The 26,055-nt window shown below is 47.2% G+C and overlaps 2 protein-coding genes across 3 annotated transcripts in view; both read left to right on the plus strand.

Moving 5' to 3' along the window:
- Positions 1-13,419: 13,419 nt before the first annotated feature.
- LOC140268495 (tripartite motif-containing protein 16-like) lies at positions 13,420-16,523 on the plus strand. Its single transcript, XM_072363404.1, has one exon. It carries the CDS (start codon positions 13,547-13,549, stop codon positions 15,296-15,298), a length of 1,752 nt encoding a protein of 583 aa, XP_072219505.1. The 5' UTR covers positions 13,420-13,546; the 3' UTR covers positions 15,299-16,523.
- Positions 16,524-16,797: 274 nt separating this feature from the next.
- Positions 16,798-26,055, plus strand: part of slco5a1a (solute carrier organic anion transporter family member 5A1a) — a 39,007-nt gene continuing 29,749 nt past the window's right edge. The window contains exons 1-2 of one of the 2 annotated variants that reach the window (XM_072363376.1): positions 16,798-16,846; positions 17,575-18,962. In XM_072363376.1, the coding sequence (XP_072219477.1) occupies positions 18,002-18,962 (961 nt within the window). In that variant the 5' untranslated portion in view covers positions 16,798-16,846; positions 17,575-18,001. Of the gene's footprint in view, positions 16,847-17,261; positions 18,963-26,055 lie in introns of those variants that run through there. The other variant, XM_072363375.1, reaches the window with a different exon arrangement.

Raw genomic sequence — 26,055 nt, forward strand, 5'->3', positions numbered from 1 at the left:
TCATTGCATTTGTTCTCAGTTTTCAGCGAGCAAACCAAAAGTGGCAAAGTGGTTTATTCAAGTGTCATTATTTCACGTAGCTGGTTCACATTGGACAGCAGTGAATTTTAAGCGAGTCCTTTCCTAAATCTAACAAGTGTTCAGGCCTAAACCTGGCCAGGGAGATGAAACAGATAATAGGGAAGTGAAATATTAACTGTCCCAAACTGAATCTGTGTAAACCTTGACTTCCCATCATCCCTCCTGTCCATACATGAATATTGTGCTTTCAGAGTTTTAGTGACAAACTACAATGTTTTGACTGCCTGTGTGGTGTTTATTCTTCTTAAAGCAACACTAGAGACTTTTCTTCTCCCTCGGTTTGAAACACGTTGACCTTTGTTTGCACATTTCCAAAAGGAAACTGCCTCAGAGCAGCCTGAGATGCAGCAGACTTTGGTTTCCGGCCCCTCAACGCACCGTTTGATGGCCTCTCCAACACGTAAATGGGCTTTTTAACGGTTGTTTTTATAGCTGTAGAGGGAGCCAAAGGGCAAAAAACAGCGAAATCTTTCAGAGTTGGAGGTCAGAGCGGCAGCTGAAGAACATGAGCTCAGTGTTTCTCTCATTTTCATTAGCAGTGTTCTTTGATCTTTGTATTATCATTTATGAATATGGTTTAGTGTTGAGGAGCTATTCTTCATAACAGTGGTTACATGGACATAAACGCACTCCATGTGCTGTGAGGCGGCTGGAGAGTATCATCCATTATGTTCACAAGCGTGCGCATCATTCTTCTTCTTACAATCAGGTCAGGATGCTTCAGAGCCGTTCCCAGCCTTCTTTATCAGTTTAAGTTTCTCTGAGTGCTGCTGGCCCAAAACACGGCAGCAAAGCAGATTGTTCTCTTCACCACAGACTTATAGAAGCTATGCAGAAACCGAAGGACTACAGTCTGTTCTATCCAGAAGATATGAAGACAGCCTCGGTGTTGCATTTCCTGTGCAGTCCATTGTCCAGGTGAACTCCCTCCACCTCCTCTCCCAACACGAGGCACCACAGGGACACGATTCCAGTTTTTGTAAGATTTCCGCTCACATTGGCCTCATTAATTCTTAGCACTGAGAAAAAGCTTCACCCTTAAGGCTCCGTAAGACTAGGGGCATGTTGATGGATGTGCTTCCTACATTTTAATATCCTTGAAACATTCATTTTTAAATAACTTCTCCAACTTATTGTGATATTTGTCTCAAACTGGATGACTTTTCTGCAGTTTCAGGGCTCTAAGGAATTGAAAAACTATAATAAGACAGCCTGAAAGCACTAACATGTACAACCAGACATGATGCCAAGGGGAGGAGGGAGAGCTGGTAATAACGTTATAAAGTCTCCTCACATCTGTGACAGAGAAGCACCTGCAGCTTTCTGATGTCTGCAACCATTTGATGTAATGTGGCAAAAATAATAACATGTATTGCATCTCCTCCTGCCGTTTGCAGACATTCAGACTGATAAGGTGAGATCGAGTAGATGTGATGCTTTAGCATCATGCAGACACAACAGAGAAGCTATTACCGTGTCTGATGGGAAACAGGTTTTACAGATTGTACTGTATTTCAGCCTGTGGCTAAGATCCCACAGGGCAGGGAGAATGAAGTGCTCCCTAAAATGAGCTCAACATCCCAGCAAATAGGACACAGCAGTTCCCCCGTGCGCTCCTCAGGCCGAGCATTACACTGTACATTAGATCCATCCCAGCGTTCCTCTGTGAAGACGCACTGCAGCCTGCAGGCGCACTTTCTGCAGCTCCTTCGTTCAGGTTTGGCTCAGAGGACGATTCGGCTGCTTGAACAGGATCAAATAAGCAGCGCGTCCAAATCATCGAGAAACTTTTTAGCATATTTACTCTGTGCTTTCCCACCCTCTGCCTTTCAGTCCACAGTTCATTCGTCTGGTTTTAAACAGATTCTTTTCAGTGCTGCTTTGGGTGATTGTGGCTTATATCTTTAATTTAATCTTTAATTACTGTTTGCAGAAAGATGAGAAAATCCAGGTGAAAACAAGGCTCACTGGTCATGTTCTGCACCTATGAGTTGGTGATGATATATATATATATATATATATATCCATCCATCATCTGCCGCTTATCCGGGGGTCGGGTCGCGGGGGCAGCAGCTTGAGCAGAGAAACCCAGACGTCCCTGTCCCCGGCCACTTCCTCCAGCTCTTCCGGGGGGACCCCGAGGCGTTCCCAGGCCAGCCGAGAGACATAGTCTCTCCAGCGTGTCCTGGGTCTTCCCCGGGGTCTCCTCCCAGTGGGACGTGCCCGGAACACCTCCCCAGGGAGGCGCCCAGGGGGCATCCTAACCAGATGCCCGAGCCACCTCATCTGACTCCTCTCAATGCGGAGGAGCAGCGGTTCTACTCCGAGCCCCTCCCGGATGACTGAGCTTCTCACCCTATCTCTAAGGGAGAGCCCAGACACCCTGCGGAGGAAACCCATTTCGGCCGCTTGTATTCGCGATCTTGTTCTTTCGGTCACTACCCACAACTCGTGACCATAGGTGAGGATGGGAACGTAGATTGACCAGTAAGTAGAGAGCTTCGCCTTCTGGCTCAGCTCCCTCTTCACAACGACGGGTCGGTGCAGAGCCCGCAACACTGCAGACGCCGCACCGATCCGCCCGTCAATCTCCCGCTCCATTCGTCCCTCACTCGTGAACAAGACCCCGAGATACTTGAACTCCTCCACTTGGGGAAGGATCTCATTCCCGACCCGGAGAGAGCATTCCACCCTTTTCCGGCTGAGAACCATAGTCTCGGATTTGGAGGTGCTGATTCTCATCCCAGCCGCTTCACACTCGGCTGCGAATCGCTCCAGTGAGAGCTGAAGGTCACGGCCCGACAACGCTAACAGAACCACATCATCTGCAAAAAGCAGAGACCCGATTCTGAGGTCGCCAAATCGGACACCCTCAACGCCCTGGCTGCGCCTAGAAATTCTGTCCATAAAAGTTAGGAACAGAATCGGTGACAAAGGGCAGCCCTGACGGAGTCCAACTCTCACCGGAAACGTATCCGACTTACTGCCGGCAATGCGGACCAAACTCTGGCACCGGTCATACAGAGACCGAACGGACCCTATCAAGGGGTCCGGCACTCCATATTCCCGGAGCACCCCCCACAGGACTCCACGAGGGACACGGTCGAACGCTTTCTCCAAGTCCACAAAACACATGTAGACTGGTTGGGCGAACTCCCATGCACCCTCCAGGATCCTGCCGAGGGTATAGAGCTGGTCCACTGTTCCACGGCCAGGACGAAAGCCACACTGCATCTCCTGAATCCGAGGCTCGATTATCCGACGGATCCTCCTCTCCAATACCCCCGAATAGACCTTACCAGGGAGGCTGAGGAGTGTGATACCCCTATAGTTGGAACACACCCTCCGGTCCCCCTTTTTAAAGAGGGGGACCACCACCCCAATCTGCCAGTCCAGAGGCACTGTCCCCGATGTCCACGCGATGCTGCAGAGGCGTGTCAGCCAAGACAGCCCTACAACATCCAGAGCCTTGAGAAACTCAGGACGGACCTCATCCACCCCCGGGGCCTTGCCACCGAGGAGCTTTTTGACCACCTCGGCAACCTCAGCCCCAGAAATGGGAGGCCCCGTCTCCGAGCTCTCCGACTCTGCCTCTTCCGAGCACGTGTTGGTAGGATTGAGGAGTTCCTCGAAGTACTCCCCCCACCGACTCACAACATCCCTAGTTGAGGTCAGCAAAGCCCCGTCCCCACTGTAAACAGTGTTGACTGTGAGCCGCTTCCCCCCCCTGAGACGGTGGACCAGAATCTCTTCGAGGCCGTCCGGAAATCGTTCTCCATGGTCTCACCGAACTCCTCCCAGGCCCGAGTTTTTGCCTCAGCAACCGCCGAAGCCGCAGCCCGTCTGGCCTGTCGGTACCTATCAGCTGCTTCCAGGGTCCCACTGGCCAAAAAGGCCCGATAGGACTCCTTCTTCAGCTTGACGGCTTCCCTCACCACTGGTGTCCACCAGCAGGTTCGAGGGTTGCCGCCACGACAGGCACCGACCACCTTACGGCCACAACTCCGATCAGCTGCCTCGGCAATGGAGTCACGGAACATGGCCCATTCGGACTCAATGTCCCCCACCTCCCCCGGGATATGGTTGAAGCTCTGCCGGAGGTGGGAGTTAAAGCTCCTTCTGACGGGGGATTCTGACAAACGCTCCCAGCAGACCCTCACAATACGTTTGGGCCTGCCAGGTCTGATCGGCATCCTCCCCCACCAGCGGAGCCAACTCACCACCAGGTGGTGATCAGTTGACAGCTCCGCCCCTCTCTTCACCCGAGTGTCCAGGACATACGGCCGCAAGTCCGATGATACAACCACAAAGTCGATCATCGAACTGCGGCCAAGGGTGTCCTGGTGCCAAGTGCACATATGGACACCCTTATGTCTGAACATGGTGTTCGTTATGGACAGTCCATGACCAGCACAGAAGTCCAACAACATAACACCACTCTGGTTCAGATCGGGGGGGCCGTTCCTCCCAATCACACCCCTCCAGGTCTCACTGTCATTGCCCACGTGAGCATTGAAGTCCCCCAGCAGAACGAGGGAGTCTCCGGTAGGAGCATTCTCCAGTGCCTCCCCCAGAGACTCCAAAAAGGGTGGGTACTCTGAACTGCTGTTTGGCGCATAGGCACAAACAACAGTCAGGACTCGTCCCCCCACCCGAAGGCGGAGGGAGGCTACCCTCTCGTTCACTGGGGTAAACCCCAATGTACTGGCACACAGCCGGGGGGCAATAAGTATGCCCACACCTGCTCTGCGCCTCTCACCACGGGCAACTCCAGAGTGGAAGAGAGTCCAACCCCTCTCAAGAGGACTGGTTCCAGAGCCCAAGCCGTGCGTCGAGGTGAGTCCGACTATATCTAGCCGGAACCGCTCAGCCTCGCGCACCAGCTCCGGCTCCTTCCCCAACAGAGAGGTGACATTCCACGTCCCAAGAGCTAGCTTCAGTAGCCGAGGATCAGACCGCCAAGGCCTCTGCCTTCGGCCGCTACCCAGCTCACATCGCACCCGACCCCCTTGGCCCCTCCCACGGGTGGTGAGCCCATCGGAAGGGGGACCCACGTCATCATTTCGGGCTATGCCCGACCGAGCCCCATGGGCACAGACCCGGCCACCAGGCGCCCGCTGCCGGGCCCCACCCCCGGGCCTGGCTCCGGGGGGAGGCCCCGGTGTCCCATATCCGGGCAAGGGATCATGAGGTCCAAATTTTTTGTTCATCATAAGGGGTCTTTTGAGCTGTTCTTTGTCTGGTCCCTCATCTAGGATCTGTTTGCCTTGGGTGACCCTACCAGGGGCTTAAAGCCCCGGGCAACATAGCTCCCAGACTCATTGGGGCACGCAAACTCCCCCACCACGATAAGGTGACAGCTCAGGAGGGAGTATATATATATATATATATGTTCAATTCAATTCAGTTCAGTTTTATTTATAAAGCGCCAAATTACAACAAATGTCATCTAAAAGGCACTTAAATAATAAAGTCCAATTCAAGCCAACTGGAATTCAATTCATTTAAAAATAATTCAATTAATTCATATCCGATTAAAAAAACAATATCCGAGCTAAGGAAACCAACAGATTGGACCGAAACTTGTCTTCAGTCCAATCTCCCGTCCTGAGCCTGAGGGACTGTGGAAAGGAACGACTCCCTTTAACAGGAAGAAACCTCTGGCAGAACCAGAACCAGGAAGAAACCTCTGGCAGAACCAGACTCAGGAAGAAACCTCTGGCAGAACCAGAACCAGGAAGAAACCTCTGGCAGAACCAGGAAGAAACCTCTGGCAGAACCAGAACCAGGAAGTAACCTCTGGCAGAACCAGAACCAGGAAGAAACCTCTGGCAGAACCAGGAAGAAACCTCTGGCAGAACCAGAACCAGGAAGGGTCCATCCGCCTCGACCAGCTGGGGTTTGAGAAGATAGAAAAGAGGGAAAAGAGGGGGGAAAAACACCATAACACCATTCAAAGGATACCTGCTGGAACAGGGAAACACAAGTTAATAACCACTATATATATGATATGAGCACATTTTGTATTTGTGTGAAAATGAGCTTTTCTTCATTCTTAATGATGAATTCTTAAGAGTCTTGGTTTATGCTTCTTGTATTTTGCATCTTTTGGCTAAAACAGGCAGTTCACATCTGAAAGATGATATAAATTGAAATGTGACTTTTTATTTGACATTTTTTTGTCTTTTCCTGAGTCCGTCGTGTTCGTTTGTCTGAGAGCAGAAATACAAACTCAGAATTGATCAGGATTTATTGAAGAGTTAAAGGTTGGAGTTCCACAGCGCTGTGGACCTCTCTCTGTCAGGCAGTCTGAGCAGAAAAAGGGTTCCACTCTTTCCCAGAATAAACCTTCTAGTGCCAAACATGATGCGATTATTTTTGGCCCAAAAGTTGGGGAGCAGCCGTGGTTTAGACTTGGCTTTCCCTGACTGGTCCTTGGTCCGATATCAGCCTCGTACCCCATCTCTGCTCCAGTCAGAAGTCTTCTCCCTGTGTCCGGAACGTTTCCCCTAAAGGCTTCATCCCAGCTGATTTACCCCCCCCCCCCTGTGAGCCTGTAGCAGCTCAGGCCCTTTCCTGTTCTAACCCTTCCCCTGAAAGGAGTTTATCGTCTCTGGATGAGCACAACGCATGAATATCTGCAGGAAAAGGTCACATTAAACCCGCAGAATCACACTTTCAGATTGGAAAAACACTGTTTCAACATTTGATCTTTTTTCAAATGAACCACAGTCCTGCTCCTGCTTTGTTTTCTTGCTTTTGTCCGGTACTTTTCTCACATAAATACTTACTTTTCCTCCTTCTTATTAACTTTCTGCTCCTTCATTCTTCCTCCTTCTGTTGCTGAGACTCCTTTAACAACACATTCAAGACATTTCTGTGCATTCTTTCTCTGTTTTCAGATTCCCTCTCTCCACTTATAGTCGACTACAGTGCGTGTGTGAGCGCGTGCGCGCGCGCGCGCGTCACGGGATCATTTTGTTTCAGAGGGCGACGCGTAAAATCAGCCGCCCTGGCCCCGCTTGGCTGAACAGGCGCGTGGTTTCATTATGCTGTGAAATGACGATCAAACCGTGATTAAGTTGATTAGATTTCATGAATATTTGAAAGGCGAACCGAATTGCTGATTAAATATTTACTGATGGTTTCCTTTCTGACAGACGGGGAGATCATATCGCGTCTCCCAAATGGCCGTCAGCGCGGCAACAATGTCAGTCTTAACGAAGTTTATTTTTAGACGCACAGCTGCTTCTTATGTCTAATGTCTGTAGGTTTTATTCAGGGAGGGCAAAAGAGCTGCAGAAATGGTGTCAGAACGCTCGCTCTCTGTGATTTGTGAACAAATCCTTCAAATGACTGAATCTGAACCGGCGGAAACGAATCAGCTCCTTAAATATTCATCTCTCAGTTGGTTTCCTAATCAGTTAAAAGCAAACAAGCCGGGATTCACTCACTTAGCTCGCAGAGGGAGTCATTAAAGTAATTAAATGAAGTAAAAACTGCAACGCGTTCATGTGTGCACCAGCTTCCTGATTCCGTACTTTCAACAGAACCGGGCTTTTAAAGGCCTGGACATGATGTCGTCCTGGTTTCTGCAGGTACAGGGAGAACTCTGACATGTCTCATATGAGCTTAGGAACACGAACATTACTTTACAAACACTGATATAATAATGAGGAATGTAAATGTAAATGTAATTTATCCATTTCGGTACCAAAGTGCTTTACATCAGATAATAAATAAAGAAAAGAATAAGTAAAAACAATAAAATAACAGTAAAAGCAATAAAATACAGCAAAATTGAATAAGATAATATAAAAGTGTCATCATACTACTGGGTATTAAAAGCCATCTGAAATACGTTTTTAGCCCTGATTTAAAGAGGCCCAGGTCAGAAATAAGACGCAATTTAGACAGATTTATTAAAACTAAACTGACAACAAGACCGAACTGGAACATAAGACAAAACCCAGGATCTGACAAAACCGAACCAGAACAAACTGGGGAAAGAAAACCAAGGAGAGGCAGCTGCTACGGCAAGTCGGGAGGACAACCTGAAGAGAAGAGAGGACTGAATGAAACCAGGAGTTTAAATACGGAGGAAGGAAATAATGCAGCTGAAGGGAGGAAGTGAACAGAACTGAGACAGAAAGACACAGATCAGGACACTAATGTGCAGGTTAACCACCTACTGGGTGTAACTAAAGCTCTAAGACTTCAATCCAACGCAGAGCTTGATGCATATGTGAGGAGAGGCAGATAAAATGGAGGCCACTTTCTTTTATCTGACAGCTACTGCGGACAGAAAGCAGCATAAGATGATAATAAGTAGCCGATTTCATGTCGTGGTTACACTTAGAAAATAGTGACTTCCAGTGATCACACACATGAAAAATGATCTGTTGAAATCATCCATCTCATCATCTTTCTTCTGGTACTCGAAAAGACAACCTGGAAATGAACGCGTTCATTCCCCAGAGCCGCTTCATCCTTTCAGGTAAGGATCACCTGGGACAGGTGAAACATGGACATCTGGCGCCACCCAGTGGCAGCAGGAGGTAACTGTGAGAAATTAACTGTGAATCCCTGCCAAATGTGAAGAGACTGAATGCACTGTTGATGAAGATCACACCGACCTGTTTCCATCAGTCTGTGATTCTGAACAACACATGATCCACAAGTGTGGCTTTGATCTCACCAGGTAATCTCTTTATGCTCCATCTTCTCAGTTTATTTTATTTTATCGACTTTCAGCAGCGACAGCGTGGATATAAATAAGTTAATGTAATGAAATACCAGTTTCTATCTGCCTGACAGAAGGAACAAAACTCTGTGTGGTCATACTTATATCCAGGTTTTACTTTATTCTATTTTATTTATCACCTGGAATTCTTGTACATCTTTCTATATAAATCTCACATTGACCCTTTTTGTTTTTCCATCCATCATCTGCCGCTTATCCGGGGGTCGGGTCGCGGGGGCAGCAGCTTGAGCAGAGAAACCCAGACGTCTCTGTCCCCGGCCACTTCTTCCAGCTCTTCCGGGGGGATCCCGAGGCGTTCCCAGGCCAGCCGAGAGACATAGTCTCTCCAGCGTGTCCTGGGTCTTCCCCGGGGTCTCCTCCCAGTGGGACGTGCCCCGAACACCTCCCCAGGGAGGCGCCCAGGGGGCATCCTAACCAGATGCCACCTCATCTGACTCCTCTCAATGCGGAGGAGCAGCGGTTCTACTCCGAGCCCCTCCCGGATGACTGAGCTTCTCACCCTATCTCTAAGGGAGGCCCAGACACCCTGCGGAGGAAACCCATTTCGGCCGCTTGTATTCGCGATCTTGTTCTTTCGGTCACTACCCACAACTCGTGACCATAGGTGAGGATGGGAACGTAGATTGACCAGTAAGTAGAGAGCTTTGCCTTCTGGCTCAGCTCCCTCTTCACAACGACGGGTCGGTGCAGAGCCCGCAACACTGCAGACGCCGCACCGATCCGCCCGTCAATCTCCCGCTCCATTCGTCCCTCACTCGTGAACAAGACCCCGAGATACTTGAACTCCTCCACTTGGGGAAGGATCTCATTCCCGACCCGGAGAGAGCATTCCACCCTTTTCCGGCTGAGAACCATAGTCTCGGATTTGGAGGTGCTGATTCTCATCCCAGCCGCTTCACACTCGGCTGCGAATCGCTCCAGTGAGAGCTGAAGGTCACGGCCTGACGACGCTAACAGAACCACATCATCTGCAAAAAGCAGAGACCCGATTCTGAGGTCGCCAAATCGGACACCCTCAACGCCCTGGCTGCGCCTAGAAATTCTGTCCATAAAAGTTAGGAACAGAATCGGTGACAAAGGGCAGCCCTGACGGAGTCCAACTCTCACCGGAAACGTATCCGACTTACTGCCGGCAATGCGGACCAAACTCTGGCACCGGTCATACAGAGACCGAACGGACCCTATCAAGGGGTCCGGCACTCCATATTCCCGGAGCACCCCCCACAGGACTCCACGAGGGACACGGTCGAACGCTTTCTCCAAGTCCACAAAACACATGTAGACTGGTTGGGCGAACTCCCATGCACCCTCCAGGATCCTGCCGAGGGTATAGAGCTGGTCCACTGTTCCACGGCCAGGACGAAAGCCACACTGCATCTCCTGAATCCGAGGCTCGATTATCCGACGGATCCTCCTCTCCAATACCCCCGAATAGACCTTACCAGGGAGGCTGAGGAGTGTGATACCCCTATAGTTGGAACACACCCTCCGGTCCCCCTTTTTAAAGAGGGGGACCACCACCCCAATCTGCCAGTCCAGAGGCACTGTCCCCGATGTCCACGCGATGCTGCAGAGGCGTGTCAGCCAAGACAGCCCTACAACATCCAGAGCCTTGAGAAACTCAGGACGGACCTCATCCACCCCCGGGGCCTTGCCACCGAGGAGCTTTTTGACCACCTCGGCAACCTCAGCCCCAGAAATGGGAGGCCCCGTCTCCGAGCTCTCCGACTCTGCCTCTTCCGAGCACGTGTTGGTAGGATTGAGGAGTTCCTCGAAGTACTCCCCCCACCGACTCACAACATCCCTAGTTGAGGTCAGCAAAGCCCCGTCCCCACTGTAAACAGTGTTGACTGTGAGCCGCTTCCCCCCCCTGAGACGCCGGATGGTGGACCAGAATCTCTTCGAGGCCGTCCGGAAATCGTTCTCCATGGTCTCACCGAACTCCTCCCAGGCCCGAGTTTTTGCCTCAGCAACCGCCGAAGCCGCAGCCCGTCTGGCCTGTCGGTACCTATCAGCTGCTTCCAGGGTCCCACTGGCCAAAAAGGCCCGATAGGACTCCTTCTTCAGCTTGACGGCTTCCCTCACCACTGGTGTCCACCAGCAGGTTCGAGGGTTGCCGCCACGACAGGCACCGACCACCTTACGGCCACAACTCCGATCAGCTGCCTCGGCAATGGAGTCACGGAACATGGCCCATTCGGACTCAATGTCCCCCACCTCCCCCGGGATATGGTTGAAGCTCTGCCGGAGGTGGGAGTTAAAGCTCCTTCTGACGGGGGATTCTGACAAACGCTCCCAGCAGACCCTCACAATACGTTTGGGCCTGCCAGGTCTGATCGGCATCCTCCCCCACCAGCGGAGCCAACTCACCACCAGGTGGTGATCAGTTGACAGCTCCGCCCCTCTCTTCGCCCGAGTGTCCAGGACATACGGCCGCAAGTCCGATGATACAACCACAAAGTCGATCATCGAACTGCGGCCAAGGGTGTCCTGGTGCCAAGTGCACATATGGACACCCTTATGTCTGAACATGGTGTTCGTTATGGACAGTCCATGACCAGCACAGAAGTCCAACAACATAACACCACTCTGGTTCAGATCGGGGGGGCCGTTCCTCCCAATCACACCCCTCCAGGTCTCACTGTCATTGCCCACGTGAGCATTGAAGTCCCCCAGCAGAACGAGGGAGTCTCCGGTAGGAGCATTCTCCAGTGCCTCCCCCAGAGACTCCAAAAAGGGTGGGTACTCTGAACTGCTGTTTGGCGCATAGGCACAAACAACAGTCTCCCAACTCGTCCCCCCACCCGAAGGCGGAGGGAGGCTACCCTCTCGTTCACTGGGGTAAACCCCAATGTACTGGCACACAGCTGGGGGGCAATAAGTATGCCCACACCTGCTCTGCGCCTCTCACCACGGGCAACTCCAGAGTGGAAGAGAGTCCAACCCCTCTCAAGAGGACTGGTTCCAGAGCCCAAGCCGTGCGTCGAGGTGAGTCCGACTATATCTAGCCGGAACCGCTCAGCCTCGCGCACCAGCTCCGGCTCCTTCCCCAACAGAGAGGTGACATTCCACGTCCCAAGAGCTAGCTTCAGTAGCCGAGGATCAGACCGCCAAGGCCTCTGCCTTCGGCCGCTACCCAGCTCACATCGCACCCGACCCCCTTGGCCCCTCCCACGGGTGGTGAGCCCGTCGGAAGGGGGACCCACGTCATCATTTCGGGCTATGCCCGACCGAGCCCCATGGGCACAGACCCGGCCACCAGGCGCCCGCTGCCGGGCCCCACCCCCGGGCCTGGCTCCGGGGGGAGGCCCCGGTGTCCCACATCCGGGCAAGGGATCACGAGGTCCAAATTTTTTGTTCATCATAAGGGGTCTTTTGAGCTGTTCTTTGTCTGGTCCCTCATCTAGGATCTGTTTGCCTTGGGTGACCCTACCAGGGGCTTAAAGCCCCGGGCAACATAGCTCCCAGACTCATTGGGGCACGCAAACTCCCCCACCACGATAAGGTGACAGCTCAGGAGGGAGCTGTCAAAACTTTTTGTTTTTATCTTTACTTTTTGTGGTTTAAATGCAGGTTCAAACTCCAGTTCATACCGGCTGCTCAGTGTGTTTATGCCCCTAAAAAGCAGACTTTTAAAGACTCAGTAGGAAGCATCATGATAATGTAGACATCCCAGGAAACAGAAGCATTTTAAAACCTCTGCTGGCTGTTAATTACCAAAGAGGTGACACATCTGGACCTGAACTTCTGTTACAATTAAGACTGTTTAGACTGAAATTTTTAATCTGTTATTCCCATGTTAAGCTTTTTTATCTTTTTCAAATAATGAGGCAACTGAGACTGAAATTAAAAGGAAAGATCAAGCGAACCAAAGAAAAGAAATGTGAATTAAAACATGACCTCATGATGCCAAAGCTAACCCAAAACCCACTTCTGACCCGTAGACTCAGAGGGTAAAAGACCAGTTTAAATGATGAATGAAGGGATGAGGACCAGTTCGGATAAAATGTTTTTCTTTTTTAATCAATCCTTATTTATTTATTATTTACCTAAATACAGAAAACTAGTCTTAGACATCACTAACTTCTCCTGTCACCATGACACCACTGACAGATATTTTACCTTAGATGGTATTTTCTTGGCTTCAGTGAGGAACCTTGGAGTTATTTTTGACCAGGATCCATCCTTTGACTCACTTATACTCACAAACTGATTCACACTTCTGCAGAAAACCTCCATAAAACACCTGATTTAATGATTGAAATAACGATGAAAACTCTCTGACCTTTACAGACGGCATGTTTATTTCAGTGTTTATCAGACAGGGAACGTCTGATCGTGTGTTATTCAGATGCAATGTGAGGAATACAGACGGTCTTCCTGGGGCTAAATATGAATTTATGACACAAAGAAACGCTGCAGCTCAAGGAGCTGACCCCTGTCCATTGTAGAAGAGGAAAGCCAACAGAAAGAAGTGGGTTGTCCCCTAATAGGAGTGGTACCGTGGCTTCTTCTGACCACGTGCCCTTGGGCAAGATAGTGTTGGGATGAGAGTTTAATGAAGAAAAAAACATGCATCAGGATTATCATTATGCCCCTCCCCTTTAAATTTCTGCCAAGTTTTCGATGGGCGTAGCAGTGAAGCGCCTGAGTGTGAGAGCCGATAAACATTATTTACAGCAAGCTGTTTAGTAAACAAGCATGGAGAGCTTCTGGATCAAAATAGAAACCCTGAAGGGGATATTTGGACCAATATTGGCTTTTCTGAGAGTGAGAGGAGAAATGGCTCAGAAAGGAGTTCAGCTGAACCGAGAAAGCTTCTCTTGTTCGATCTGTTTGGATCTGCTGAAGGATCCGGTGACTATTCCCTGTGGACACAGCTACTGCAGGAACTGTATTAAAGGCTTCTGGGATGGAGAGGATCAGAAGGGAATCCACAGCTGCCCTCAGTGCAGGAAAACTTTCACACCGAGGCCTGTCCTGGAGAAAAACACCATGTTAGCTGATTTATTAGAAGAGCTGAAGAAGACTGGACTCCAAGCTGCTCCTGCTGATCTCTGCTATGCTGGAGCTGAAGATGTGGCCTGTGATTTCTGCTCTGGAAGAAAACTGAAAGCCTTTAAGTCCTGTTTAGTCTGTCTGGCCTCTTACTGTGAGAAACACCTTCAGCCTCATTATGATGTGGCTCCATTAAAGAAACACAAGCTGGTGGAGCCCTCCAAGAACCTCCAGGAGAACATCTGCTCTCTTCACGATGAGGTGATGAAGATGTTCTGCCGCTCTGATCAGAAGTCTATCTGTTATCTCTGCTCTGTGGATGAACATAAAGGCCACGACACAGTGTCAGCTGCAGCAGAAAGGACTGAGAGGCAGAGAGAGCTGGAGGGGAGTCGGCAGCAAATCCAGCAGAGAGTCCAGGACCGAGAGAAAGATGTGAAGCTGCTTCAGCAGCAGGTGGAGGCCATCAATCAGTCTGCTGATAAAACAGTGGAGCACAGTGAGAAGATCTTCACTGAGCTGATCCGTCTCCTCCAGAAAAGAAGCTCTGAGGTGAAGCAGCAGATCAGATCCCAGCAGGAAACTGAAGTGAGTCGAGTCAAAGAGCTTCAGGAGAAGCTGGAGCAGGAGATCACTGAGCTGCAGAGGAAAGATGCTGAGCTGCAGCAGCTCTCACACACAGAGGATCACATCGAATTCATACGTAATTACTCCGCACCTACATGTTTCAGTAAATCAGTCTACTTTCTTGCAGTCCACTCATTTTATCTACAGCACTTTGATGGTGTACAGAAGGCTGTCTCAAATATGAGAGATAAAGTGCAGGAAATCTCAAGCGAAGAATGGAGGAAAATCTCTGTGAAAGTCTCTGAAGTTGATGTTTTACTGTCAGAACCAGAACCAGACCCAAAGACCAGAGCTGAATTCTTTGAATATTCACAGCAAATCACTCTGGATCCAAACACAGCTCACACCTCTCTGTCGTTATCGGAGGAGAACAGAGAAGTAACATTCATGAAGGCAGGGCAAAGTTATTCTGATCATGCAGACAGATGTGCAGCCACAGGTCAGGTCCTGAGCAGAGAGAGTCTAACGGGCCGTGGTTACTGGGAGGTGGAGAAAGGTTTGGGAGGACTTTCAGTGGTGGTTGCATACAAAGACAGTCAAACTGTGAAGGCAAGATTTGGAGAAAATGACAAGTCTTGGGCATTATGTGTTTTCAAACGTGGTTTTGAATTCAAACACAACAACATCACCACTCCTGTTTCAAGCTGTGTATCCTCCAGAGTCGGAGTGTACCTGGACCACAGAGCAGGTATTCTGTCCTTCTACAGCGTCTCTGGAACCATGACTCTGCTCCACAGAGTCCAGACCACATTCACTCAGCCGCTCTATGCTGGAGTTCAGCTTCATGGTCCGATTGGAACCACCGCTGAGTTCTGTCAGCTTCAGTAGGCTGATAGAAAATGTGAGACAGAGTTTTCCTGCAACATTACCTGGTTTAAAGCTTAATAACTGACCAGAGTTTTGTTTATTTAGCCTCCCTTAAACAGAATTCTTCACCTTATTTCCTGGTATTGTGTTGCTCATCAGAGGTTGCTTTTTATTAATGAATTCCACTATCACACGTCTTTATTCTTTTCTGCCCACAGGCTCTTTAAGCTACATTTTCACATGTAGATTCCCCTGTCAAAACTTTCTGAGGTTTGAGACTGATGCTTGTTTTTCACAGCCATATATATAATTTATTACGACACTTTGAATAGCTAAGAAATGACATTTAAAGTCGCTTTTTGAACTGTCAAAGAGGGAAAAACTCCCACGCTAACATGCTAACCTATTAGTAATCTCTTAGTTTTATGCAACATGAGATGGGTGCTGTTGTTTTTCACAGCTTTTTGGTCCATAGTTCTACCTTTACAACCTTTGTAAATGCGTACACTGGCCCTTTGGATAGCCACGATACTTTATAATGTGTCTCAGTTCCTTAACTTACATTTAGGTGACAATAGTCCTGACAGTGAAGCTGTCTATAACGGCAGTTTGGATGAGCAGTTCAGCGCCATCTGGCACCTTTGAGATGAACTGGAACTGAAAGCTCTCATCATGGACATCAGTGCTGGACTGCTCCAATGATCCCTCCATCCAGATTCAACATCTGGGTGTAAATGAATCCCAAACATGTTAAAATGACATGTTCAGCAGTCATCCGAAGGAGATTTTTATTGGCGTGGAGTCGTTCAGCTGTCTTCACTCTTTAACTGAATTTTTAATTGTATTTTGTCTTCTTTACATGTAAATAAAGTTGTAAATACTTCATTAGGACACAGTTTTTTTAAATGCTGAGAAATATATTTTCACGTTGCATTTTGAACTGTCAAAGACAAAAAAAAACATGCTAATATCGTCTCAGTCTCTTTTCTGTTAACACAGTGACAGATAAAATACAGCTAAGACCAGTTTTCTCTAATTATCAGCATGGTTTTTGCTGTATGATAGAATGGATTTGATTAAGTTTTCTTTGAGTTGTAATTTTAAGAACGATAATAACCACAGGGAATAAAGATTGTCTCACTGGAAAATCATCTATGTTCAAATATAAAACGTAAACTGTGTGACGCTGATGCTGTTTTACGTGATAAAATCACAACATTTGTTATTTAATGCAACACATTTACTGCTTCAGCTGTTTTTAATCACATTTACACCTTGGATTTAGTTTTACTCACATTTGTTTTTTGTTTTTCCCTTTTAATTTTACACTTTAGCTTAGTTTTTGTGTATTTGATTGTCTTTGTGTGTATTTTTCTTAAATACCCTGATGTGGTAGCGCACTCTATGTATTTGAAAAACGTCAATAAAGTTTTCTTGGCTCAGTAAAAATGCTTCCGGCTTCTTTCTTGGGTTTCTTTTATTTTGAAATCAAAATGTCTGCGTTTCCGGTGCTGGCCCCCAGCTGACTGCCTGCCACTTGATGCGGCTCTGGCCGGAGATGTTTTGCAGGTGAGATTTTTAATATGAACTTGTTTTTATCTGGTTTTCACGTTCTGTTTTTATGAAGCCGTGTTTTGTAGCTCGGGCACGAGGCTCTGAATGTTGTCTCGTGGCTGTGAGGTTAGTTCGGGGAAGGGTCGCCATTGTGTTTGTTATTCTTAATATTACCTCTGCGGGACCGCTAGCATAGCGGTTAGCCGGCGGATGTAGCCACTCTGGATGTACTTTTCAAAATAAAACCGAGTTGCTTCATACTAAGCTTAAAATGTTTTATTCTGCAGTCCGCGTGCATTAAATAGCCAACATATGTAACTGTGAATTGTACAATAAAAACACGCCTGTATGTAGAATTTTCAGATGGATTAAACACCAAATGTTATGCTCTTATATTGAAGTGAAGTAGACTTCCGGTGGTTTTGCCTTTAACTTGATGCTGTTGTTTTGAAAACGGCACACTGAGCTGCAGTGAGCTGCAGTCCTCATCTCTCCTCCGCTTTATCACTGCTTTCTCTCGAGGACTTTTTTTTTCCTTCCGCTGTTTTTCTTTCCATCCACCTCCCCGTGAGTGAACGCAGGATGAGGATCTGTAAATGACAGCTTCTGTCGCCCGCTGGGAGGACAGCTGCTGCGGTGATAGCAGCGGAGCCGGGGTGCCCTTGAGTCGGGGAGGAGTTTTTAGAAAGGGGGTGGGGGGGTAGAAAGAAGTGACATTGTGACTGTGTGATCTTCATTGGCAGGACTGTCAGGGATGCGGTGCGGGCTCTGCAGGGTCATCTCATCTCAGCCGGCCGCGGAGCAGCAGCGTCCTGCTGCGGAGGGAGGCATCTGCGAGGAGTCCCGGCTCTGGAGCTCCGGTGCAGCTGAGGAGGCCTGACCGGTCCTGTCCTCCGGATTAGATGGTGTAGGACGGCAAGTGTGCACGACAAGATAAACCAACCCAGAGGGTGTCCTGTCTGCTGCAGATAAGCAGAAGCTGCAGGCATTCGTTCCCTGAGGCTCCCATTGTTGCTTTTTTGGGCCTCTTTGGGTTCCACAGACTGTTTGCGGGGTAGATGTACCCATTAATAATGAATACCACGGGCAGCAGCCCCTGAATTGTTAGTGTGTTCTCGGACAGGGCTGGTCTCGTAGGTTTCTTACCCCTAAAGAGAGGTACTGAAAATAATGGCTGACCACGAGGAAGCCGACTTGTCAGAGTCTCTTCAGAAGGAGGATGGATTTTCCAGCGAGCTGGAGGAACCCGGGTCAGACTTCAAATCTAAAAGTTTGCCTGTTTTAAATGAAGCACGGCCTCAAGAGAAAAGCCTCCTGAGTGGCTCCGCACGCATGTCCATCACAGCCGAGGAGAGTGCCGAGTTCATCAAGCCCCCCGCTAAGGCTGAATCCTTCCAGGCTGAGTCCCCAACAAGAACAAACTACCTGCCAAAGCCGGGGAAGTCGGCGCTGAACAGGCCAAGCTCCTACATGGAGAGCACCGAGATCCGCAGGAGTAAAAACATGGCCAGGAAGAAGCCGCCGGGCTTTTTCACTGCAAGACTCGCTCAGCTTCGTGCGCCCAGCAGGAAGTACCTGAGCCTCATCTTCCAGGACTCTCGCTGCTTCCTGTTCTGCATGTGCTACCTGACCTTCATCCAGTCGCTCATGGTGTCGGGCTACCTCAGCAGCGTCATCACCACCATAGAGAAGCGCTACAGCCTGAGGAGCTCCGAGTCAGGCCTGCTCGTCAGCTGTTTTGACATAGGGAGCCTCCTAGTGGTCGTCTTCATCAGCTACTTTGGTGGGCGGGGCCAGAGGCCTCGCTGGCTGGCAGTGGGAGGGATTTTAATCGCCGTGGGCGCCGCCCTCTTCTCCTTACCTCACTTCATCTCCCCGGCCTACCAGATCCAGGAGGTCAACTCATCTTCGGGCAACGAGGGGCTGTGCATGAACAGCAATGCCAGCGGCAGGGATCGCGTCGACATCACTTCCTGTCCGAGGGACCAGGAGGGCAACGAGCACAACCTGTACGTGGCGCTGTTCGTCATTGCGCAGATCCTGGTGGGCATGGGGTCCACGCCCATCTACACGCTTGGCCCCACCTACCTGGACGACAATGTGAAGAAGGAGAACGCCTCGCTGTATCTGGGTAAGAGTTTATGGGAAAGTGGGAGGAGTTTAAAGTTGTTACCGAGGCTTTGATACTTTACTGTAAGTTCCTCAGGCAGTTTGCGTCCAAAAGTAGGGACAAACAAGCCAGAAATACCAACTTTAACAGAAAAAGTCATTCTTTTCCTTAACGTGTCACCTTTAAGTAGGAAACACGTCACAAATGGCCGCGTTTTAACCTGCGAGATCGCCGTGGTATCGTGCGTTGAGCCGTTTATGTTCAGAGTTTGAGTTTCTTTTACAGCTAAAATCAGCTCTTTTGACCTGAAACTCCGTTTTTTTTAATCAACAGCTGAAGGAATACTTTAGATATCCAAACCAGCAGAGCTCGACAGTGTGCCATCGAAGACGAAATGTAGGTTGCGTTACCATGGGAACCATGCTTGCAGTCCATGATGCAGAAGTGGTTTTTCTGTCTGGTCCTGAGTAACAAGTAAAATCGGCAGTTCTGCACTTCGAATATCAAGTCTCGGCCTCCATGTCAGAAGTTATCCGATCAATAAGAATTCGCTTTGATTGGTTTAGTGACTCACATGATTTCCGTTTCAGGGCCAGAGCTAAAGTTCTTAAGTTACAGTTTTAAGGGTCATGTGTGCAGCTGTCATGACATAAACAGCAGGCACGTATCAACGTGTGTTAATTTGCAGAAATAACTGTTTTCTGGCAGCAATCCTCTCTTGTCTTGATTTTATTTGACTATTTTGTAACTATTTCACTCATTTTCTGAATGAACTGTCAGGTGATCGGTGTATTTTGTGCAGAAGAAGAGTCATAGGATGTGTTAACTGGCCTTTTCACATGAGTGTGCGCAGAGCCTGAAGCCTGAGTTGAGAGAGATCCCAAAGAAAGAGGAAGTTTAGGTTTTATCGAAGCAGCTAACTCAAAGAAAGAGGAGGTTTAGGTTTTATCGAAGCAGCTAACTCAAAGAAAGAGGAAGTTTAGGTTTTATCGAACCGGCTAACTCAAAGAAAGAGGAGGTTTAGGTTTTATCAAACCGGCTAACCCAAAGAAAGAGGAAGTTTAGGTTTTATCGAACCGGCTAACCCAAAGAAAGAGGAGGTTTAGGTTTTATCAAACCGGCTAACTCAAAGAAAGAAGAGGTTTAGGTTTTATCGAACCGGCTAACTCAAAGAAAGAGGAGGTTTAGGTTTTATCGAACCGGCTAACCCAAAGAAAGAGGAGGTTAGGTTTTATCGAACCGGCTAACCCAAAGAAAGAGGAAGTTTAGGTTTTATCGAACCGGCTAACCTAAAGAAAGAGGAGGTTTAGGTTTTATCGAACCGGCTAACCCAAAGAAAGAGGAGGTTTAGGTTTTATCGAAGCGGCTAACTCAAAGAAAGAGGAGGTTTAGGTTTTATCGAACCGGCTAACTCAAAGAAAGAGGAGGTTTAGGTTTTATCGAACCGGCTAACTCAAAGAAAGAGGAGGTTTAGGTTTTATCGAACCAGCTAACTCAAAGAAAGAGGAGGTTCAGGTTTTATCGAACCGGCTAACTCAAAGAAAGAGGAGGTTTAGGTTTTATCGAACCAGCTAACTCAAAGAAAGAGGAGGTTTAGGTTTTATCGAACCGGCTAACCCAAAGAAAGAGGAGGTTTAGGTTTTATCGAACCGGCTAACCCAAAGAAAGAGGAGGTTTAGGTTTTATCGAACCGGCTAACCCAAAGAAAGAGGAGGTTTAGGTTTTATCGAACCGGCTAACTCAAAGAAAGAGGAGGTTTAGGTTTTATCGAACCGGCTAACCCAAAGAAAGAGGAGGTTTAGGTTTTATCGAACCGGCTAACCCAAAGAAAGAGGAGGTTTAGGTTTTATCGAACCGGCTAACTCAAAGAAAGAGGAGGTTTAGGTTTTATCGAACCGGCTAACCCAAAGAAAGAGGAAGTTTAGGTTTTATCGAACCGGCTAACTCAAAGAAAGAAGAGGTTTAGGTTTTATCGAACCGGCTAACCCAAAGAAAGAGGAGGTTTAGGTTTTATCGAACCGGCTAACTCAAAGAAAGAGGAGGTTTAGGTTTTATCGAACCGGCTAACCCAAAGAAAGAGGAAGTTTAGGTTTTATCGAACCGGCTAACTCAAAGAAAGAGGAGGTTTAGGTTTTATTGAACCGGCTAACTCAAAGAAAGAGGAGGTTTAGGTTTTATCGAACCGGCTAACCCAAAGAAAGAGGAAGTTTAGGTTTTATCGAACCGGCTAACTCAAAGAAAGAGGAGGTTTAGGTTTTATCGAACCGGCTAACCCAAAGAAAGAGGAGGTTTAGGTTTTATCGAACCGGCTAACTCAAAGAAAGAGGAGGTTTAGGTTTTATCGAACCGGCTAACTCAAAGAAAGAGGAGGTTTAGGTTTTATCGAACCGGCTAACCCAAAGAAAGAGGAAGTTTAGGTTTTATCGAACCGGCTAACTCAAAGAAAGAGGAGGTTTAGGTTTTATCGAACCGGCTAACTCAAAGAAAGAGGAGGTTTAGGTTTTATCGAACCGGCTAACTCAAAGAAAGAGGAGGTTTAGGTTTTATCGAACCAGCTAACTCAAAGAAAGAGGAGGTTTAGGTTTTATCGAACCGGCTAACTCAAAGAAAGAGGAGGTTTAGGTTTTATCGAACCGGCTAACTCAAAGAAAGAGGAGGTTTAGGTTTTATCGAACCGGCTAACTCAAAGAAAGAGGAGGTTTAGGTTTTATCGAAGCAGCTAACTCAAAGAAAGAGGAGGTTTAGGTTTTATCGAACCGGCTAACTCAAAGAAAGAGGAGGTTTAGGTTTTATCGAACTAGCTAACTCAAAGAAAGAGGAGGTTAGGTTTTATCGAAGCAGCTAACTCAAAGAAAGAGGAGGTTTAGGTTTTATCGAACTAGCTAACTCAAAGAAAGAGGAGGTTAGGTTTTATCGAAGCAGCTAACTCAAAGAAAGAGGAGGTTTAGGTTTTATCGAACCGGCTAACTCAAAGAAAGAGGAGGTTTAGGTTTTATCGAACCGGCTAACTCAAAGAAAGAGGAGGTTTAGGTTTTATCGAAGCAGCTAACTCAAAGAAAGAGGAGGTTTAGGTTTTATCGAACCGGCTAACTCAAAGAAAGAGGAGGTTTAGGTTTTATCGAACTAGCTAACTCAAAGAAAGAGGAGGTTTAGGTTTTATCGAAGCAGCTAACTCAAAGAAAGAGGAGGTTTAGGTTTTATCGAACTAGCTAACTCAAAGAAAGAGGAGGTTAGGTTTTATCGAAGCAGCTAACTCAAAGAAAGAGGAGGTTTAGGTTTTATCGAACCGGCTAACTCAAAGAAAGAGGAGGTTTAGGTTTTATCGAACCGGCTAACTCAAAGAAAGAGGAGGTTTAGGTTTTATCGAACCGGCTAACTCAAAGAAAGAGGAGGTTTAGGTTTTATCGAAGCAGCTAACTCAAAGAAAGAGGAGGTTTAGGTTTTATCGAAGCAGCTAACTCAAAGAAAGAGGAGGTTTAGGTTTTATCGAACCGGCTAACTCAAAGAAAGAGGAGGTTTAGGTTTTATCGAACCGGCTAACTCAAAGAAAGAGGAGGTTTAGGTTTTATCGAAGCGGCTAACTCAAAGAAAGAGGAGGTTTAGGTTTTATCGAAGCGGCTAACTCAAAGAAAGAGGAGGTTTAGGTTTTATCGAAGCGGCTAACTCAAAGAAAGAGGAGGTTTAGGTTTTATCGAAGCGGCTAACTCAAAGAAAGAGGAGGTTTAGGTTTTATCGAACCGGCTAACTCAAAGAAAGAGGAGGTTTAGGTTTTATCGAAGCTGCTTATGCCTTAACATAGCGACTCACGAGAGCTAATTGATCCCCTACCTCAGACGTTAACTGTGTTTATAGATATTCAAACATTAATGACACTGATTTAACAGTGAAATTCGCAGCCTCTGTTGTATAAGAAGCTTTTTTTTAATCTGCGGCTGAACTCGGCTGAGGTTTGTTACTCCACCATTTGGGAAAAAGGCAGTCACTGATGCTTGAGAGGAAGCGTTTGTCTCTATCTGTTGAGTTTTATTCAGAGAGTCTGAACAGAAGCTGCTGATGGACCGCCTGGTAGGTTGGATTATCTCATGAGTGTGATCTTGGGAATGTTTTGGGAATCCATCTTACTTTGCAAGTTAAGAATGACCGACAGCACATTAGAAACCGACTGAGAAATCAAATAATCGCTGCGGCTGACAGCTTTTTCTTTGTGGAAACCCTGGCAGTCCAGCTCAGGCCTGTTTTTAGATCTGGTTCTGTGTGACGTACACTTAGTCATCGGTCCGTGTCCTGGACTCCTCGAGGGACCATCTGCTCAGCTGGTGCTCCAACTGTGTTTGAGCACAAAACGCAACCCGGCTGCTTGTTTTATACTCCGTAAATATGACGTTACGTTTGTACTCTGACTGGATCAGCTCCTCTCCTGCAGTTAGAGGGGAGGGGGGGGGGGCTTTGTCCTTGCTATGATACACTGGATTGTAGATTGCACATACTGTACATATCTGCTGATTTAATTAAGTTCACAATGACATAAACTGGCTTTAACTACACTCACTGTTCAGTAAATAGCTAAAAAAAATAGCTAAAAAACACTTTTTTATGGCTGAAAGTGACATTTCCTTATTAAAAAGAGCCAAATGTGAAGCTTACAGTCATTAATGATGAAGAAAAGCAGTGAATCTGCACATTTGAGAAGCAGAGATCAGCAATGATCGGACTGATTTACCTCTTGTGATTTGGCTGAAATGATCCATATAAACTGATAGAAAAAGCAGGTTTTGTACAGTCTGATTTAATACTTCCACTCTGACTCCAGCTGCCTTCTCTTAGTAATCTCTTAAGAAAAACCTCAAGCTGTGACTCAAATGTTTGGTAAAGCAGACTCGAGTCTTTAGGACAATTGAACGTGAACATAAATCTCCTCCATGATTCAGCAAACATTGTCCATCTATTGATGCTGTGCAGATAGAAGTGTGTGTCCACGGAAACGGCACATTCATATGTAAATTGTACAGATGGGACTGAAGAGGCTTTAACAGTGAGAAGGGAAAGCTATCCAACACATCTGGACGTGGCTGCAGGGATTTGCTGCTGTTTAGCGTGCAGATTATCAGTGAATCCACGCTGAGGTTGTTCTGATGAGCCAACTGCGACTCAAACTGGCAAAGCTGCTGCTTTTATATGTGACATATCCTGCTGAAACTGGACCGTTACAGTGTTAGAAGCTCATCTGCAGCATGTTAAATGCATTTCAAAGAGGCCTTGGTCCGCATACAAAGCTGTTTTATTTGAGATTGGTGAGCAGAACAGTGATGTTCGGGGTTTGTTTCCCCACATTTTCCACCACATGATGTGTCAGAACCCTCTTCCTTTCACATCCTTTTCTCAGAATTTCTCGCCCCGGTAGCCTCAAACAAGGCCAAAGCCTGCAGTAATTAAATCGGCAAATGAGAGCATGGTTTATGAAAGAGTGTGAGGGAACAGGGCTTCGGTTTGACCTTTTTGTTCTTTTGGAAATCACCAGAGTAGCAAAAAAGAGAGAAGCTTTGATCAGTGGAGCAGCTGGATGGTGGCACCTGTCACCACTTTCCAGCTTTAATGCCTAAAACCAAAGAAAACCTTTGGATTGATGATGGAGAATATGTTTAAGAAAGTTTTTTTCTCCTGGTTTTACAGACACAAATTGACATCTTTCAGCTGTTTCTTTGCCCTCTTTTTAAAATTGTGATTTAGTGAAATAATGAAAAGGAATCTATTGGGAAACAGGAGTTTTAGCACCAAGTTGTCCCACATGTTTGAAAGGGGGGGGTAATGTGGTCTGGACCTCTGAATCCTGCACACTGGACCTTTTAATGGTTTGTTTATTGAATTGAAACATATTTAATTATTTACCAAAGTGGAGAAAGCTTAAAAAAAAGAAAGAAACTAATGAACTTGTGCAGAAAGAAAGTGGCTCCAGCAGCTGCGCTGGCGAGCACCCAGAAAGTGTTTGTCTGGTTTGACCCACTTGTCCACCAACCGTTGGTTTCAGTTGTTTTTGTACCGCTGAAGGAAAGCTTTTGTTTCAGTTTCCAGGCATCCCAGCCAGGGAGGCTGCAGAAATGTGGTGGTTGTGGTCAGTTGGGTTAACAGCAGCTGTTTTACTTTTTTTCCAGTCCTAAAACACACACTATGACAAAGTCCTACCTTTCTGGGGCCTGTAAATGTTAAATGTTCATTAAGGGTGCAATAATTATTCGACGTTGTCGACAAAAATCGATAACATAATTAGTCACCGACTATTTAATTGTCGGTTACGTCATCACGTCTTTTTCACGCTGTCGAGCTGAACGTAATTTTTCGTACGGAGTGAGTCATCGTACTTCCCTCCTATCTCTGCTTAGAGACGCATGCGCGTTACGGTAAATAATAGCGGGAGATGACCTGTAGAAACAGTGAAATGGCTGCGGCTGATTTATCGTCCTCCAGTCCAAAAGTGTCCAGGGTCTGGGAGCATTTCACCCTCAACACCCAGAAAAAATAGATTACCTGCAAGTTTTGTTAAGCTGGCCTCAGGCACCACGGGAGCATTTAGCTTGTTAGCTAGCCTGCTAGCTATAAATAAGCGGAGTTGTCTTAGATTTTAACATTAAAGTGCAACATTAAAATGGGATTTTTCAACTTCATAGCCCAAAGTTACAACCAGGCTGTATTATTTTTCCCTTTTTGGTATTGATTTGACTGTTGGTGCATTACAGCCATTTTCAGTTAATGTTAAAGTCAAGATGAAATATGGCTTGAATGTATCCTTTTTCAGTATTAGGTTGTTTTAATCAGTAATTAACCGATTAATCGTTTCGATAATCGATGACTCGTCGACTATCAGAATAATCGTTAGTTGCAGCCCTGATGGTCATACTCTGCCGTAGGAAAGACACTTTTCTCTGGTGCTTCAACAGTTTGTAAAAGGCCTTATTTTACCAACACATGATAAATCCTGCTCCCATCTACCATATTAATGATGGATTAATCAGTCAGCTGATTAATTTGGCCTGGGTTATTTTAAGATGATCAGCATCAGGTGGTTATTTCACAAGGTTGGCAAACAAAAGGGTGTCGGCAGATTTTTCTCTCGTCTGAT

The sequence above is a fragment of the Leuresthes tenuis genome, unplaced genomic scaffold (assembly GCF_036924035.1).
Source record: "Leuresthes tenuis unplaced genomic scaffold, fLeuTen1.0.hap1 SCAF_14, whole genome shotgun sequence".
Classification (NCBI taxonomy): Eukaryota; Metazoa; Chordata; class Actinopteri; order Atheriniformes; family Atherinopsidae; genus Leuresthes; species Leuresthes tenuis.